Below are 19,282 nucleotides of genomic sequence, written 5' to 3'. Positions count from 1 at the left end.
TTGCATTCACAGTCCAGGCACAGTGGAACAGTCTTGCCAATTAGTAATGGAGGAGGCATTCCCAAAGTCAAGTTCTGAGAGGCCAGCCAAGGGCCAGCCCCGCAAGCACACCACCTTTAACTCTGCCCAGCACAGTGGTGATGATACTCGTGCTCAATGGTGCAAGAGCTGGTTAAATATCTTGGAGCCAGATTTCAGAAGACTGACTAATCACTGGACCACTGAACATTTTAAGGAGTTGATCAGCTTGTTGGAGGACATGGTTTTTTATTTGTTTGTTTGGTTGGTTTTGGTTTTGGTACCAGGGTGCTTTACCACTGAACCACATCATGGTTTTTTGATGACATCCATTTACACACAGGGAAACAATTTGCTCTTATTAATAAAAAGATGCCTTGGTAATATCTGGCCAAACAGGTATTTGGCTGTGGAGATGCAGAAAGAAAATATGAAAAACGATGATGTGGGGGTGGGGAAGGACCAAACTTTGGCAGTGTGGGGAACTCTTAAAATACGGAATGCAAAAAAAAAAAAATTAAAAATATGGAATGTTTTCTTATCTGCTCCACAAAGATCTCCAATTTGTTTGCACGGGATGAGATGGATGAAATCACCCAAGGACTAATATCTGTGATGAAACGGGAGCTGCCCCGCCACCCTCCTACCTTTGATAATCTGTATGAGTACTTCATTTCCAGATCCAGGAAGAACTTGCATGTTGTTCTCTGCTTCTCTCCAGTGAGTTTTCGTCTATTTTTCTTCTCTGTATGAGTTACTTATTTAAGTGTGCCTATACCGTCTATCTTCTCTGATGAGATATTTGCTCAGAAATTAACATTTGTTTCACTGAATTAAAAATGAATACTTTTGCCACCAGTCTCCATTGATCAACATCTCATTACCAGCGTGATTGTTTAAAATAGTCACATTATTAGAAATTATTGCATAGCTTCCAATTTTCATTAATTACCAAGAGACATTATTTTAATTGTAAGGAATTTGATGACACAATCTCCAAATCTCCAGCTATCCCTCCATAATAGACATACTGTCTAGGAAGCACTGACGTAGGTTTGAATATCTCTACTTCACTGTGCTGCCCAGTACAGTAGCCATCAATCATTTTGTCTATTTAAGTTTTTATTCATTAAAATTGTGTAAAAAAATAAAACTTCATGTCCTCAGTCCCACTAGCCCCATTTCTAGTACACAATGACCACATGTGACTAGTGGCTACCAAACTGGAAATGACATACATAGGACATTTCCATTGTCACACCAAGTTCTACTGGACAGCTCTGTGAGGTCTCACTAATCTACAGGGTTGCCTGCTTCATTTTTAGATAGTCTGATTGCCGGAGCTCTTCTCTACAATCAATTGAATTTAGTCTCTCTATACGTTTCTCCTCTGCTTCTGATTTTACCCTGCAAAATGAACCCAGTCCCTCTCTCCCATAAAGTTTTTCAGATATTTGGAGGAAGTTTTTGCAGGATCCCTAAGTAGTTTCCTTCTTAGAGCAAGCATCTGATCCAATAGCCTTTTGCACTCATCCCAGGGTCCAGGCCCTTCGCTGTCCTTGTCCTCTCTCTCCCAGTTTTCTCTTAGAAGGCTGTTCCTGGAATGGAATCCTAAAGTGCAAATATAGTCCCAGAGCAGGGAGAGTGGAGCGCACCACCTCCCTTCATCTGAATGCTAAGTTCATCTGCCCTTGCAGCCCGGGAAGGGTTTGTTTTTGTAGTTTTCGATGTCACGCTTGGGCTCAGCATGTTTCCAACTCTCTAGCTGACCGAGAATCTCTCTGCGTTTCTCATGCTTTTTGACTTTTCCCTCTTCAGGTGGGTGAGAAGTTCCGCGCCCGTTCCTTGAAATTCCCCGGCTTGATATCGGGTTGCACCATGGACTGGTTCAGTCGCTGGCCCAAGGAGGCCCTGATTGCTGTGGCCTCCTACTTCCTTTTGGACTATAATATCGTCTGCTCTGGTGAAATTAAAAAACAAGTTGTAGAAACAATGGGCCTCTTTCATGACATGGTTTCAGAGAGCTGTGAAAGTTATTTCCAAAGGTAAGTGATATTACATAAGCGTGGGAGCTGTTGGAACCACAGAATTTCCCCCAAAGAGGAATTAAACATCACACTCAGTAAAAGGCTCTTCTTATTGATTGAGCATGAAGTCCCAGCTGCATTTAGAGTTTTCTTGCATTGATTTTCTAGTGATTATGTATTGAAAGATGGCAAATAAATGATATTTAAAAATTAACCAGTGCCCACATATAAATACCTCTTTGCCCTCCAGACTTCCAAGTAACAGATGCTTAATGAATCTCTCTGTTTCATTTGCTTAATTTTGTTTTGAAAATGGCTTAACTAATTCATTATGAACTGTTTAAAATTAGTTTCTTATTCCAATGAATTTTTTATTTTGATTAAAGAAGTACATTGTTTTTAAGTTTCTTTATTGCCTTATGTTAAGGGAACATTTAGATTTTTGTATTTGCATGACTTAGTCTTACTGATACTCTTATGTCAAATAATTATGAAAAAGAATTTTAATCGACTATAGGAAAACCACTCACTAAAGAGTAGTGATGGTGTGTTCGTTGTGTGAAAGTTAGTGTCAACCTTTCAAAATACATAGCTTTCCTCCCAAACCATCATAGTTGCTGTGTCAGATTAACAGATGTGAACAAAGGTGGACCCACACAGATTCCAGAACAGCAAGCTCCTCCCTTGGAGTTAATGGATGGTTGGGGGAGAGGGGTACAGAACCTTCCAGAAAAGCTATGCCTACCTTTCTGCATAGAGTTTGGGTAATACTTTTATTGGTTTTTAAAGGAAGTCCCTGCTTCAAAAAGTTTGTTTATCCAGGACCCTTTCATTTACTTAAAACATACCCACACTACCCCTCTTAAATAATTCCAGATTCTCCTAGTGAGTGCATGTGCATTAATTCTTACCACTGGGAAACTTTTCTTGCTGCTTAACTTGAACTCCTTCTGCCTCTATCATCTGTGATGATAACTTTTCACTTTCATGTAGCTCTAAAGATCTGTTTCTTTGTTTTGGGATTTTTTTTTGGCATATGTTTCAATTTCTTATATTCTCTGAAATTATAGAAGTTTATCTTGACTGTTTTATAAAATATTTTAATGATAGTCATATGTATGCCCATAGTTCCTAAACAAACAAACAAACAAATCCACAATACTTTAAAAATATTCAAAATCTCCAAAGGTCAACAATTCATATAAAAAGTAAAATAATTTTATATGTGAGGAGCTGTTCTTGAGTTTCTTCTACATAAAACTATTTCTTTTGTTTATTGCTGTTAAATATAATTCCTGTAGTAAAGCCCACACTGAGTTGAACATTTGAATCCAGCATGGCTGTCTTGATTTCAAGGCCAGTTCAATGAATCAGGGGAGAGATCAGTTTTGCTTTTGCAAATCCACCCAGCTGAGATCTCATAGCCAAGAGGTGTGCAGCAAATAACAGTTGAATGAAAATAATCACAGAAATTCATTTCAACCACTGGGTAATATTTGTCCAGAACCTTAAAGTTGCCAAAGTATGTTCACATATGCTATTTGATTTGATCTTCCCAAAGTTCAGGGAAGGGTGCAGCAGACATTCTTCTCTGGGGTTTCCATCTGTAGAAGCTGAAGTCTAGAGTGGAAGTGAGGGTCAAGTCAGAGACTCTCAGGGACAAAACATCAGAGCGGCAAAGCTCTTTCTACCTCTCCTCCATCCTGCATAGCTGCTGCCCTCCCTGCTAAGGAACCACTCTGCTCAATCACAGATTTCACAGAGGGTCGAGTGTCGCGTGGACATTTTATGGGAGTACAGCAGAATGACAGAGGTGTCCGTCTTTACATTCTACTTTCAGGTACCGCCGAAGAGCTCATGTGACTCCCAAGTCGTATCTCTCATTCATAAACGGCTACAAAAACATTTACACTGACAAAGTGAAATTTATCAATGACCAAGCAGAACGTATGAATATTGGTAAGTGTTAGCGCAGAAAGACGGGGACGAACACAAACTTCACAAATCAGCTCCGTTCTTTGAGTCACAAATGGAATCATGGTTCTGATGTTGGCAGCATGGTTCTGAGGGACCCACTTTCCTTGTGGAAAATGAGCCACTGAACAAAGAAAGGGACTGGGCTTATGCAGTTATCCTGAGAGGTGACTTCATTAATGAGCATGTCAGCTTGGGCACTCAGGAATTCAGGGTCTGTTTTACTGGGCGAAATGAAAGGGAGACTAGGGTCCATGCTCAGTTTCTGAGATTTATCTTACTGGACCGGATGACAGCCTTGGGGTCAGTGGTTGGTATCTGGAAAGGATTTGTTTAGGAAAGGATCAATGCTTTGGCCTCTTCCCAGAGACTGCCTTTCTAGGTTGGATGGACACCTCCTCCCCAGGGTTTGTTTTCTCACCGGGAAAAAGTGCACTGGGAAAGGACCAGTGCTCTCAATTTACACCTTTCTTTCTCACTCCCCTTTTCTCAGGCCGTATTATTTTGGGTTTTGTCACTTTCCAAATCTCATAGTAAGAGGAATAGAATCTCGGTCTTTTCCTCGGTTGGTTTGATACTGATGCCAACAGTTTGTTGTTTGGATATTGTTGTGTTTGAAAACAAAATGCTAACTTGACTGTTAATCGTATCTAATTTTAAGGGCTGCCCTTGGGGGTCTTTTGACCTGTCAAGAAATTCTAGGCAGAAGAAAATGTAAATGGAGATGGTCTATTTTTTTTCCTCTGGAATCATTACTCTTAGCGTTTCAATTTTGGGTTCACCGTGTTGGACACAAGTCCGTATAATCCCTGAGCCATTGCCTGCAGCTGACACCGGGTAGGCAGCTCTTGGGACCTGACTGCAATTTCAGTCTTTGGTTTCAATCTGATTTGCATAAAATTTGTCTCCTAAATTTCTAACAAAGAAAAAGGTGAAGCAGAAACAGAAATCCAAAGAGAGGCAATTTACCTGAGCAATGGTTTTCTGCGCGTCCAATTGTGTGTTTAGAAAGCATGTGGCCCACACCATTGGAAGCACCTCTAAAACTTGGTCACGCAGTCTGAGCTCCAATATCTGTGATCTTATGGTGATGACAGAAACACTGGGAAAGAGATTCTTTCCTGTGGGTTTTCTCATGACTCAGCTTCTCGCAGCTTTTCTGATGAAGCTTCAAAGTCTGTGCTGTGCTGAAGCTTGCTCCTGAAGGCCAGTTGGTAAGATTTTAGGAATTTCGGTTTGTTAAACATAGCCTTTATTAAAATTTAAGTCATACATACTTAAAATCAAATGAATTACATTAAAAACACAGGGAAGCTGGGTCCGGTGGTGCACTCCGTAATCCCAGCAGCTTGGGGGGTGGAGGCAGGATCGCAAGTTCACGGCTAGCCTCAGCAACTTAGTAAGGCACTAAGTAACTCAACCAGACCCTGTCTCTAAATAAAATATAAAAAAGGGCCAATGATGTGGCTCAGTGTTTAAGAGCCCCTGGGTTCAATCCCTGGTACCAAAGAAACAAAAAAATGCAGACAATAAGTACCCCAAACTTCCTACTTCCTTCTTATTTTTACTCTATTTTACTATAATTAATGTTCTTCAGGAAATTTATTTCTATTCTGTCTGAAAATTATGTAATGATGAGCTACTGAGAAACTTTTGGTAGCTTGAAATTGGCCACAGTGAAAGAATTTACACCTCCAAATTGGAAAAAAATATACAAATGACTGCTTGTTCTCTCTCAAGACACCAGAATATTAGATCTTTACCCACACAGCACTATCTAGAACCCAACTGCAATGAGAGAAATCCAGTTAACCAGTTACTTTGCTCCAGGGGACTGAAAACCGGTCAGTTATATAAGCTTTACAATGATTTTCATTTTTATGGCAAAGAAAATGTATTTTCTATCTCATTTGCCACTTCAGCTGCTGCATGATACAAAGGGAAAAATGATTGCTACAGAAGATTACAAAACCAGGGATCATCTAAGTTTGTCAAATAAGTTTGGTGGCTATATTGATCCTATTCAGTATGACATGGTGATTTTCTCACTACTGTAACTAAATGATATTCTTCTCTTTTTAAATCCATTTTTTAGTTTTTTTTTTCTTTCATTTTTTTGTGGTGCTAGGGATTAAATAGATGATATTCTTCAATCACAGCTATTTTCCCCCTGTTGAAACTCTCAGAAGTATTGTTGTTCCTAAGATATGTATATTTTATAGCTTTTGTCCATAATTAACTATCTTGTGTTTGTGATATTACATATACAGTGCCTTATAAATAGTAAATACTGAATAAATATTTGATAAAGGGATGTACATATACTCAGCCAGAGCACATATGTCTGTGTCTGTAAAGGTCTTGATAAACTTATGGAGGCAAGTGAATCCGTTGCTAAACTCTCTCAGGATCTTGCAGTAAAGGAGAAGGAATTGGCTGTGGCTTCCATAAAAGCAGATGAAGTAAGTTTGCATTTATCCTGTCACTACCAATGAGAAATATTTTCCAGTATTAAAACGCATTATTTTAAAACGTTATTAAAATTAAAGTATAAACTTACAGATTAATTCTGATAAGATAGTGTTTGCAGAGGTATTTTTGTTTAACTTGTCCCCAAGCATATCTAAACTGTCATATCCTTAACCTTGTCTAAGATGATTCTTTCTTCTCTCTCTCTTTCCCTCCCATCTCCTTGTGGGAATTTCTGATTGACCATGGGTTATATTTGGACTTCCTTTCAAGATGCCTACATGCTTTAGGATGGCCCAGGTCTCATATAAAGTTTGTGTCAAAGAGAAAGAGTTAGTGTTGTTAACTCCTCCTGGGTGTCAGTGATATATATGGCTGCTCCTCTTGTCTACAGCTACCTCTCAAACTGCTTTCAGCATCCACTGAGAGTCAGTATAGAAACCTAAGCCCTGACCCTAAGCAGTTACTGAAATGAGGGAGGGACTTGCATAGCCCTGGTATATGATAAGCACTCAATGAACATTAACTGTTTTTGTCATTATTGCGTGAGACTTAATATGGTTTCTGACCTTGTTCCATTATACTTACTTGAATTATTTTAATTATCTAGAAATTTAGAGTGAAAATACTGTTTTCTCTTTATTTGTGAATGTAACTTAAAATGTATATTGACATATTCTATGTATAAATTTAAGAATAATTTATAATTTAAAAATCAAAAATTAAAAATGTATATATACATATATCTGTATACATATATATAGATACATGTATACATCTATTTATACATTTATGTATATATGTATATCTGTATATATAAAATTAAATATATACACACATGTAAAATATTAAAAATTAAGTACATATACCTATGCAATATAAAATTAAATATATATACATTACATATAATACAATCACACACATGTAATATATACACATGTAAACACATGTATGCATGTATATGTTACCTATATGTAGTAACATATATAATTAAAATTAAATATATATGCATTTATTACATGTATGTGATTATATTATATGTAATACATACACATGTATGCATATATTTAATTTTAAGTTGAAGGAAACTTAGAAGTGGAAGAATACACTAAACTGTTCAAAGGAATTACTTTAACAAACCTTAAAATATAGATGACTTAGATGAGGAATAAATTCATTCTTATTCATGTTTTATGATACATTGACTGAATATTCTCTCACTTTGCAAATCTCTAAATTTGGCTTGAAAGGTTTCTATTTACCTTCATGTTTCCTTAAATTAACAGGTGTTAGCTGAAGTCACAATAAGTGCTCAGGCTTCAGCCAAAGTTAAAAATGAAGTGCAAGAGGTAAAAGACAAAGCCCAGAAAATTGTGGATGAAATTGATAGTGAAAAAGTAATTGCTGAGTCCAAACTTGAGGCCGCCAAACCTGCGCTGGAAGAAGCAGAAGCTGCCCTAAACGTGAGTAGCACATTGTCACCCTCCCAAATGAGTCCTAGCAGGTGCTGCCTTGCCATCTGAGATTCTGTAGTCAAATACTGAACGTACTGAATTCTTTTTTTTTTTTAATATATGACAGCAGAATGCATTACAATTCTTATTACACATATAGAGCACAATTTTTCATATCTCTGTTTGTATACAAAGTATATTCACAACAATTCGTGTCTTTATACCTGTATTTTGGATAACAATGTCCATCACATTCCATGATCATTTATAATCCCATGCCCCTTCCTTTCCCCTCCAACCCCTTGGCCCTATCTACAGTTCGTCTATTCCTCCCATGTTCCGCTCCCTTTCCCACTATGAACTGAATTCTTAATGTGATTTGTAATCTCTCAGTCTGGAAGCAAATGTTCCCATTGTCTCAGTTTTCTAAGTTCAAACTTTTTCGAGTCCTTTCTTACAACCTATTACTCTCATTCTATAACAACTTTCCCTGAGAATTGAGAAATAAAGCTGGAGACCAGTATCCTAACCCACAGCAGGAGGAGTCAGGTTACACAGAGAGCCTTCTTAGTTCCTCCAGCACCCCCTCCAGATTGTGTCATTCCCCTTTTTGAGCCCTTCTTGGGGTTCCCCCTGACTCTTAGAATGAATTCCCGAGCCAGCCACGTGTAGCCACGAGGACTCTGCTTTGGGGAAAGGCTAATGTGTATTTGCTGCTTATTTCGGCCTCATCTTAGATAAATGGTCTGGAGCAAGCTTACGTTTCTTGGGTTTCCCTGGGGATGGTAAATCCCAGTTGGTCCTTGAAAGATTCAGGTAAGCATTGTAGGTAATTAATATTATTATTTGTGGGGCCCATAGAAAGTGCTCAATAAATATTAGTGCTTCTGCTGCTGTGACAACATGGTGCCTTCTCCTTCTTGAATGTGATCTCTTGTCATTTGGTTCCCATCCACAATATGGACCAGTGAACAGAAATACCTGCAGGCATCTGGAAGAATCATCATCTGTTACTGCTAAATGTGCTTCTCCTCTGCCAGGAATGCTTTTCCTAAACTTTATGGCCTAGTAAGGGTCATTCTTTAAATTTGGGCTCTGACCTCACTCTTTACAGAAAATTTCTAGCTCTTCTTCTGGGCTCTTTTCCTATCACCCTCAGGCTTCTATCATGGCAGAAATCTTCCATGAGAGTGATTATATTTCCTCTGACTTCCTTGGGAGATTACAAAGCCGGGGTTATTTTTGTTTGTTTGTTTTATAGGAGAGAATTCCTGCAGCTGTTAAATTAGTGGATAAGTCTATGATAATCATTTAGTAAAAACTTCACAATGATCAGGACACATCCTCCGCCCCACTCCTTTTGTAGTTCCCATGGATAACATATAAATGAGTGAGATCATTGAACCGAATGAGTCTCTGGATGTTTATTGATTCTTGAGTCTCTCAGTCCTTCTTGCCTCAAATGTCAGGCAATGTCTTATTCCAAACCTAATAGAAACCTTCAAAAATATTTTTAAAATATTTTTTGTAGTTGTAGAAGGACAGCATGCCTTTATTTCATTTGTTTATTTTTATGTGGTGCTGAGGATCAAACCTAGTATTTCACATGTGCTAGGCAAGTACTCTGCCTTAAGCTATAGCCTCAGCCCTCAAAAATATTTGTATTAACCATATACTACAACAATTTCTCTTGTCTTCCTTATAATTACTCCCCCTTTCATACTGGGAAACCTTAAAAATAAAGAGGTTTCTGATATTCAGGGCTTTGTCTCTTCTCTTAGTATCCATATACTATCAAATCTCTGTGTTTTGAAGATGTAAGATGTTTAAATATAACACATCATTGGGGCTCATTAGCAAAGGTCTGGAATGGTGGGCAATGAATAGTAGTAATATTTTAAATGCGGTATTTAGGAGCAACAGTTAAGAAAGGAATAAAAACAAACTGAAATACTAAAATAACAATGAAAGAGCCACTATACAAAGTCTTGGAATTCAAACCCTTGAAGGGATAATGTCAGGGATTGGGGAAGAAAATATTTTTAAAGGTTTTCTACCTAATTTAAAACAATTGGATTTCTAGATGACTATTAATATGACTCAACAAAAAATATATTGATTTCTCATTCCAAATACAGACTATCAAACCAAATGATATTGCCACAGTCCGGAAACTTGCAAAACCACCACATCTCATTATGAGAATTATGGACTGTGTGCTGTTACTGTTTCAAAAGAAAATTGACCCTGTTACGATGGATCCAGAAAAACCTTGCTGCAAGCCATCATGGGGAGAGTCATTAAAGGTAATTGACATCTATCTATCCTGCGAGGCACATCAGGTGTCCCCAGCCCAGGACACTCAATATAGACCAGACGAGCCAGCAGGCCCAATTGATCATTGTAAGTTGAAGAGCTTGTTTATCTTAAACTGCATCACCCAAAATGTAAGTAGGGGTAGGTTTTGAAGATGAAGTTATTCTTTTTTTAAATGTTTTAATTGGTGCAGTATAATTATACATAATAGTGGGTTTCATTTTGCTGAATGCCTTCTTTTTACAAAATGGTTCCAGAACCAGTGGCTAGTGTTGGCCCAGCCCTCATGTCAACTCAGCCATCTCTAAAAGGGGTCCTGTGTGGTTGGCAATATTCAGACATTCTTACCAAACAGGAAATATATATGACTTTTCTTATTTACTCTTTCACTGTGGAAGCTGAAAAACAATTTGCAATTTGCAGATTTAGGTTTACCATTGCTAGTAGTCTTGATTTGGTATGTTTTAGTGAATCACTGAAAAAATCCCATTTAGAAGTGCATACTAAGTCAGGAAGAAAGAATTCTCTTCTCCCAGACCTTACAGGCTGAGGATCTGTTTTTCAGCTGATGAGTGCGACAGGATTCTTGTGGAGCCTACAACAGTTCCCCAAGGACACCATAAATGAAGAGACTGTTGAGTTACTACTGCCATATTTTGGTATGGATGATTACTCTTTTGAAAGTGCCAAAAAAGTCTGTGGAAATGTGGCTGGTCTGCTATCTTGGACGCTTGCTATGGTGACATTCTTTGGCATCAACAAGGAGGTGTTGCCTCTGAAGGTAAATCTCCCTCCTTCTCCCAGCCAATCAACATTTAATTAATATCAGTCACTGCTGTTAGCAGACCAAGCACAGTTGGGCTGATATAGATAGATGTCCTTGCAACCCAATTTTTCTTTTTCTCTTATGTCCTCTTCTTTATGCTTCTGTTACTTGTTTCTTGGCAATGCAGACCAGAAACCAAAACCTACTTGTTAACTTCAACAGGAAATTGACTTATTGGGACTAACAATCAAATTGGCATCACAGAAAACTTGCCCTTTCTTTAAAATTTGAAGATGAAGTTCTGGGATTGAGGACAAGTACTCTGTTCCAAATGGAACTTACAAAAATTAGGGTCAACATCTAGAAATGTTTCAAAATTTAAAAGAGAGAGAGAGAGAGAGAGAGAGAGAAACTTCTATGCCATCTAAGAGACAAGCAGTCAAATGGAATTTAAAAGGTTCCTTACAAAAGAAGAGAAATCAGCATGGCAACCTTAAATACTCATGACTAATGGAAAAACATAAGCAGAGTTTCGAGGAGGAAATTGCTGTGGTCCAAGAATTCAGTAACAGGCAGAGCTGTGCTTGATATATGAGGGAACAATAAGGTATTAAGGATGCAACTGAGGTCTATGGTGTGCACATGCGCACACCTCATGTACACCCACCCAGGCTGTCCTTCATGTCTGAGGGAACAGAAAGACTTTCTTAGGAAAGTAAGGATTTATAAAATACGGCCCCCCCCCAGGTACCCACGACTCACAAAGCAAGAACTCAACCCCTGCACTCCATAGAGCTAAGAGTTGTGGGTGGTTGCTCTGTGGAATGAAAAATGGATGGGTAGGTGGACAGGGGTGACTGTCGTTCATAGGAAGTCTTAACAGAAGTATCTACTCTGTGTAGGTGATGCTGAGAAAAAAAATTAAAAAATGAAAAAGTTGTAACAAAGGGAAATAATGGGAAAGTATAATCAATTCATGCAAACAAAAAGATCTAAGGGAGAGACATGGTATTAAAAATGTAGAATTCGAGGAAAAAAAGGCACAAGAGTGTCATTGATAAAAATCATGATCCACAGCAAAGACTTAATAAGCTTTCTGAAAGAAAGAAAATAGCATCAAAATATTTAAAGCAATCTGTTAGAATCTTAACTTGGAATGAACAAAAATAAGGTAACTTGAGGTCACAGAACCACACTATCAATCTTTGGAAGATCTGTAGACTTAGGGGTGGTCTCACAGGTGTGTCTGCAACCAGGCCTGTGTCTAGAAGAGTCCAGACTCATTTTAATGCTTTACTCTTGTCCTCTTGAAATTCTTGATAAATTTTTAACAAGGACACCTACATTACAATTTTTTACTGGGCTCTTCAAATTATGGATCCAGTCCTGAGTGGGCATAAATGAATAGCTATGCAGATATTTTATATAATATTATTTTTTAATGTTGAATAGCTGCATTGAACTTTCTTCAGTATAAACAATGTGAAATTATTTCTAGTGCCTGAGAAACATTTATAAAAAGTGATCATATTCAAGAAGGCCTTATTAAATTCCCCCAAACCAAAAATTCCTGGGGCCTCACTCTCTGATTATAAGCAAAAAACCTATAAAAATTAGAATCATCATTAGAAAAATCAAAATTGGAAAATTTACACTTAAAAAAGTCAGTCATTTCTATTTAGGGAATGATTTAAACAAGCTAAGTACCAAAGCTATTGAAATATAACCAAAATGGTACATTCTCAGCCCTTAAATGCATCAAATAAACTAAACATTCCATGGAAGAGGTAAAGTACACACTCACTAACCAGCATACATACACACAAAATTTAAGGAAACCAGAAAAGAATTAAAACAACTTTAAAACAAGAAAAAGCAGAATTCACGAGCAAATCTAAGAACTGATGCTCTGCAAAAATAAAGAAGAGATATATTCCTGAAAATTTAATCAAGATGAAAACCACAAGAACAAATAAACATCAAAAGATAAATCCACATAATCATAGATGTGTAGATTTCAGTAATTAAAGTGCAAATTATTCATAATGACATGTGAAAACATTAGACAATCTAAATGAAATGAAGGGTCTGGGAAAACAGCTAAAATCAAATAAACATCAAGAAAGAAAATGAGATAGTTATCAAAGAACATCTACCCCCCAAAAGCTCTAGGCTAGATTACTGATTAATTATTTTAAATTTGTAAGAAATTTGTGGGGTGCGGAGGTGCATGCCTATAATACAAGCAGCTCAGGAGGCTGAGACAGGAGGATGGCAAGTTCAAAGCCAGCCTCAGCAATTTAGCGAGGCCCTATCTCAAAATAAAATAAAAAATAAAAAGGGCTGGGGATATGGCTCAGTGGTTGAGTGCCCCTCAGTTCAATCCCTGGTATAATTACCATTCTGCTGGACTTAGGAAAAAATGAGAAACTGCTGTCATAGTAATTTTATTTCAAAGAAATTTACCAAACAATTCAAAATGTTGACATATCTTAAAAATGTTTATAAAAGCATTATTTATAAGAATTAAAAATGGAGGTGGGGGAGAAATACATAAAAGTAGGAAAAAGGTTAAGTAAATATGATACATTCATATTGTGGGTTATCTTGTAGCCATATCATGAAAAAAAATGTTTAAGGACATGGGGAAATTATCAAAATGACACTAGTTTCCCCTTTTTTTTTTTTCAAAAATTTTCACATGCTTTATAAAACATTTTCATTGACCAACTTCTTCATACAATATTCACAGGTTATCTTTGAATAAAATCACGTTGTGTTTTTTTTCTGAGTTGCTGTACTTTTCCTGATTTCTCTATTGAACATCAATAATTGAAAGAAAAATGATTAATGAAATATCTCCAGAGTGCTCTGCTTGCCCAGCTGCAAATACTGAAGCAGAGGACCTCCAAAGAACTCTCTACCACAAAAATCCTGTCACTTAGGTTACCCTTTACCAATCAAAATCATGAGCTCTACCTGATCCCCCTCTTCTTCCTTTCAAGGCGAACCTGGCCAAGCAGGAAGGCCGCTTAGCCGTTGCTAACATTGAGTTAGGGAAGGCACAGGCCCTGCTGGATGAGAAACAAGGCGAGCTGGATAAAGTGCAAGCAAAATTTGACGCAGCCATGAATGAGAAAATGGTGAGATCAAGCAAACAAAATTACCAAAAGGATGTTCTGAAACTTAACCCAAGTGTGTGCTGGATTTAGAAACTAGGCAAATGTTTATGTAGAAAATTCTTCATGGAATGCCCTTATTTAGGGGCTATCTCAGCCTAGTATGCATCTTTGGCACCCACGATTCTTTTTTTTTTTTTAAATCATCATTAATCTATGAGAAAAAGAGTACTGATTTTGGAGTTAGGAAAAAAAATGGTTCAAAGTCCAGCTCATTATACCTGTACATAAAATGGTGGGATTTGATTTTTTTACATTTGTATGGGCACATGTATAGCCATGTCATTTGCCAATATTCTCCAATTTTTCCCCTCTCCCTTCCCTTCTCCCTTGCCCTTGCTCCCTTTTCTCTGCCTATATCCCATCAGTTTTTACCAGATTCCACTACACCTTTATTTCCCTTTTTTCTGTCTTCCACATATGACCCTTGACTTTCTGAGTTTGGCTTATTTTGCTTTACATAATGTTCTCAAGTTCCATCCATTTCTTGCAAATGACAATTTATTGTTTATGACTGAATAAAACTTCATTGTGTGTATATGTACCACATTTTCTTCATTGACTTATGAATACTTAGGCTGGTTCCATTGTTTGTTTGTTGTGAATTGTGCTGCTATAAACATGGGTATGCATGTATCGCTGTAGTAAGATGACCTGAATTCTTTAGGATAGATACTGAGGAGTGGTATAGCTGGGTCCTATATGGTGGTTCCATTCCTAGTATGGAGTAGCCTCCATACTGATTTCCATAGTGGTTGTACTAATATACAATCCCACCAACAGCGTAAAAGTGTTTCTTTTTTTTCCACATCCTCTCCAGCATTTATTGTTGTTTGTATGGATGGTTGCCATTTTGACTGGTGTGAGATGAAATCTCAGTGTAGATTTTGATTTGCATTTCTCTAATCGCTAACGATGTTGAACATTTTTTCATATACGTGTTGGCCATTTGTAGCTCTTCTTTTGAGAAGTGTCTGTTTAGTTCATTTGCCCATTTATTAATTGGGTTATTTGGTTTATAAAATTTTTTTTTCAGTTGTAGATGGACACAATATCTTTATTTTATGTATTTATTTTTATGTAATGCTGAGGCTTGAACCCAGTGCCTCACATATGCTAGGAAAGTGCTCTATAACTGAGCTACAACCCCAGCCCCTGGGTTACTTGTGTTTTTAGTGTTAAGCTTTTTGAGTTCTTTATATATTCTGGAAATATGTTATTTCTTTGTCAAAGAGTAGCTAGCAAAGATTTTTCTCCCATTTATAGGTTTTCTCTTCACATTCTTAATTGTTTCCTTTGCGGTGTTGAAGCTTTTTATTTGATGCCAACCCATTTATTAAGTCTTGGTATTATTTCCTTAACTTTAGGGGTCCTAGTAAGGAAATTGTTGCCTGTGCTTGAATATTGAAGTGTTGAACTTTCATTTCTATGTAAGAGTTGCACAGTTTCTGACTTTCTGAATTTGGCTTATTTTGCTTTAGATAATTCCTACTAGGTTTTTGATCCATTTAGAGTTGACTTTTGCACAGGGTGAGAGATAAAGGTCTGGTCTCATTCTTCTACATATGGATAACCAGTTTCCCAGCACTATTTGTTAAAAAGGCTGTCTTTTCTCCAATATGTATTTTTTTGGGAACTTTTGTAAAGGATCATTTGAGTATATCTCTGAGGGTTTGTCTCTGTGTCTTCTCTTCCATACCAGTGTTCTGTGAGCTCAGTTTGGAGCATTTAACCTAACTTATCTGTAAAATGGGGGATCCTAATGTGACCTTTAGGGTAAGGAGCTGGCAGTGTGGGAGTGGAGGTGGGGGTCTTGATTTTCTGATTTCTATGCTGTGATCTCTCTTGCCACTATGTAAAATTACCAGGGTGAAGTCACTGGCAGAGATTTGGAAAAAATGCACAGCAGACACTTAGAGTGATGAGTTTGTAGTATTTATTACCTTTGCTTTTAATATAATTTGCTTCACTATAAGTTTTTATAATTTAATTTTTTCTAATGGCTACATTTAACACCAGCTCACAGATATTCTGAAAGTTTTATAGTTATTATAATCTGGTTCAAGCTGGTGACAGCATATGACCCTTGCATGGGATTTTTCTGGGAGAAAATGCTTTGTAAACTGCAAAGAATTTAGGATTATTATTAAATCCAAGACTTTAAGATGGTATATTTTATTGATTTGACTCTATCTTAGATTAAATGAATTTTAAAACTGATACATGAAAAACATGGAAATTGTATGTTTATGGAGTACCATATGACATTTTAATACATGTGTACATTATGTCATGTTTAAATAAAAGTGAATAAATATATCTACCTCTTCACATGTTTATCATTTCTATGTTGTTGTCTTGAACATATTTATTAGAAATACTATTTTAATTATCATGATTTGGATTTTCTCTTAGAGAATTGCTTTTCTTGAAATTTTGTAAAGTTAAAATCACCATGCCAAGAATGGATTATCAGAATTTAATGTATGTCAAGATCTGTCACTGTGTTAGTTTGAGATTAAGTTTATTTTGCAAATTCAGAAATTCCTCCATGTAGTTTTATGTGAATGTGGTGGCTGTTTGATCAAGCACTTCAGAAAGTTCTTTGAGACACTCTCCCCTTGTGATGCAGGATCTGCTCAATGATGCGGACATGTGCCGGAAAAAGATGCAGGCAGCGTCCACTCTCATCGATGGGCTAAGTGGAGAAAAAGTCCGATGGACCCAACAAAGTAGAGAGTTCAAAGCTCAGATTAATAGGTATGAATTTTGGTTTCTGTTATAATCGCCCTCCTTCTCAGTCAGTCTTCCCTCCAAACCTCCCTCTTTGTGACATTAAAGAACATAAAGCCATTTCCATGGGGAAGTCAGTTTCTCCTGCATGTCCACTTGTCCACCTCTCAATCCCTCCATCTAAGGAAGTGCTTAGAGCTGGAGTCACACACATGCTTAGTAGAGAATGGAGAAGATCCCGTGAAACACTGGAAATCTCAGTTGTGGTCTGGCAATGTGGGCGCAACTGATATGTTTGGATTTGCCAGAACAATCTGGATACTCCGTCCAGTTCTCTACTCTTGTCTTTGGTGATTTTGAACGTGTGGCTCACTGATGCTTTCTAAATGCAAAGGTTTCTTGTGCTGGTGTCTGCTGGGGTCCTCAGAAAACTTGAAGAGAGTGAACGAAAAGGGGGAGGGAAATGGCAAAAGAAACAAATAAGAAGCAGCAAAAATAGTTTAAGTGTGGTGATAAGCAGGACTATGACATGGAATAGCAAGAAGGTGCTTTCCACCAGGAGCCGAGGCTTTGCACCTGTGGCTTCAGTAGGGGGGCTCCACTTTCTTGTTTTCTGAACCACCCAAAATGTGGCCCCACTCACCCCCACCTATTTTTTGTCTGGTCTCTCCATGCCTGGCAGGCGCAAAGAAGGCCCTCTCTTGATAACAAAACCAAACTGCCCTGTGGCTTTCCCAGCCACCTAATGGAAAAGGTTAAATGTGGACTGGGGATGTGGCTCAGTGGAGAGCTCTTGCCTAGCATGTGCAAGGCCCTGGGTTCGATCCTCAGCACCACATAAAAAAATAAATGAAATAAAAGTATTGTGTCCAACTATAATTAAAACAATTAAAAAAGGAAAAAAAAGTTTAAATGTATTAGGTGACTCACTTTGGGGAGGGACCTTTTGTGTTTTTTTTCTTAACAGACTTGTGGGTGACATTCTGCTGTGCACAGGCTTCCTGTCCTACCTTGGTCCATTCAATCAGATATTTAGGAACTATTTGCTTAAAGAACAATGGGAGATAGAGTTGAGATCACGGAAAATTCCTTTCACTGAAAACCTGAATCTTATTTCAATGTTGGTGGACCCTCCAACTGTAAGTTGTACCTTCCTTATCCTGTTTTAATTTCTGCCTCATTTTATTTCTTAATAAGTAATCGAGGCCTGCCTGATTTTTTCCTTCTCTGTTCCATTGAAAAGATTGCTTTGAAGATGCTTAGGAGTGAAAAGGAAGATTTTCCTCGTGGCACAGGATTTCTTTAGCATTTTGAGAAATTTGCTTTTCGATTAAAATCGACAGTGCTCTGTAAACCAAAAGATGGTGTGAGCAGCAGGCTCACCAGGACTGAGCTCTTCTCATCATTCATAGTGCTCCGCTGAAGTCACACTCTCTTTCAAATGTGTTGGGCAAATGCAGACATTATCTGGGCCATAAGCGCAGGCATTGACCTTTTTATCAATTCGCCATCTATTTTAGTGTCCGATAGCGTAACACCATAGCGTGCTCTGGGATCACTGAGTAATAGTGTGTCCTATTCAGTGACCCTCCTGGCTAGGGTTTTGATTCCATTCTCAGTATAACTTGCAGAGCTCCAGTGGTAATAAATGCTTTCCAGGCAATTTGTATTCATGAGTTGCATTTCTGATTTGCAAATATTCTCTCCAGTTGCTGCTTCCCTAGAGGATGCGATGCTATTAATTTCATGTTATCTGTATTTAAAAGTTAAAAAATAATCATCTTCAATTCAAACAATGTTGAATTCATCCTTAGAGGGAATAGATTCTGTGTTGGAGAAGCACTGGGCCCTGAGGAAGCAAGGTGGGCCAGGATGGTCTTTATTAACTTTGCATCCTGGAAATCCTGGGGCAATTTAATGAGGGCAGAGGCTGGTTGGTTCGATGGATCTCTTGTGATTTCATTGATGACATGGAGAGAGACTGGCAACCCCCTCTAAATTTGGAGAAGGATATATTCACAAAAGTGTCATTGATAAACTCCTACCAACACATCTCATCTAATTTCCCTCCAGCTATATAAGCACCACACCCCATGTGAGCAGAACCAAAGGGCAGGAAGGAGACGTATCAGGGGCTTATTCCTTAGGGCTTATATCTTCTGACAGCTCTTTACATTCATTATCTTCTCTAATTCCAAATCAGATATAGTAGGTACTCAAGTTTATAATGTTTCCTCTAAAGTACAGAAAGGCAGTATAAAAGTATATATCTAGTTTTGGTCATTCAAGATTCATTAGGTTACAAATTCATTTTTTAAAGTTAATATTATTGGGTTCATACAAGTT

At 37.6% G+C, this 19,282-nt stretch overlaps 1 protein-coding gene across 1 annotated transcript in view; it reads left to right on the top strand.

The window, feature by feature from the left end:
• Dnah8 (dynein axonemal heavy chain 8) overlaps positions 1-19,282 on the top strand; it is a 276,612-nt gene that overhangs the window by 162,251 nt on the left and 95,079 nt on the right. Inside the window, exons 60-69 of the mRNA XM_027943662.2 lie at positions 574-738; positions 1,837-2,063; positions 3,886-4,004; positions 6,378-6,481; positions 7,775-7,951; positions 10,081-10,248; positions 10,824-11,039; positions 14,030-14,167; positions 16,836-16,963; positions 17,904-18,075. Of these exons, the coding sequence (XP_027799463.2) occupies positions 574-738; positions 1,837-2,063; positions 3,886-4,004; positions 6,378-6,481; positions 7,775-7,951; positions 10,081-10,248; positions 10,824-11,039; positions 14,030-14,167; positions 16,836-16,963; positions 17,904-18,075 (1,614 nt within the window). The remainder of the gene's footprint in view (positions 1-573; positions 739-1,836; positions 2,064-3,885; positions 4,005-6,377; positions 6,482-7,774; positions 7,952-10,080; positions 10,249-10,823; positions 11,040-14,029; positions 14,168-16,835; positions 16,964-17,903; positions 18,076-19,282) is intronic.

This window comes from Marmota flaviventris, chromosome 6, assembly GCF_047511675.1.
Source record: "Marmota flaviventris isolate mMarFla1 chromosome 6, mMarFla1.hap1, whole genome shotgun sequence".
NCBI lineage: Eukaryota > Metazoa > Chordata > Mammalia > Rodentia > Sciuridae > Marmota > Marmota flaviventris.
This window is presented reverse-complemented; position numbering and strand designations above follow the sequence as displayed.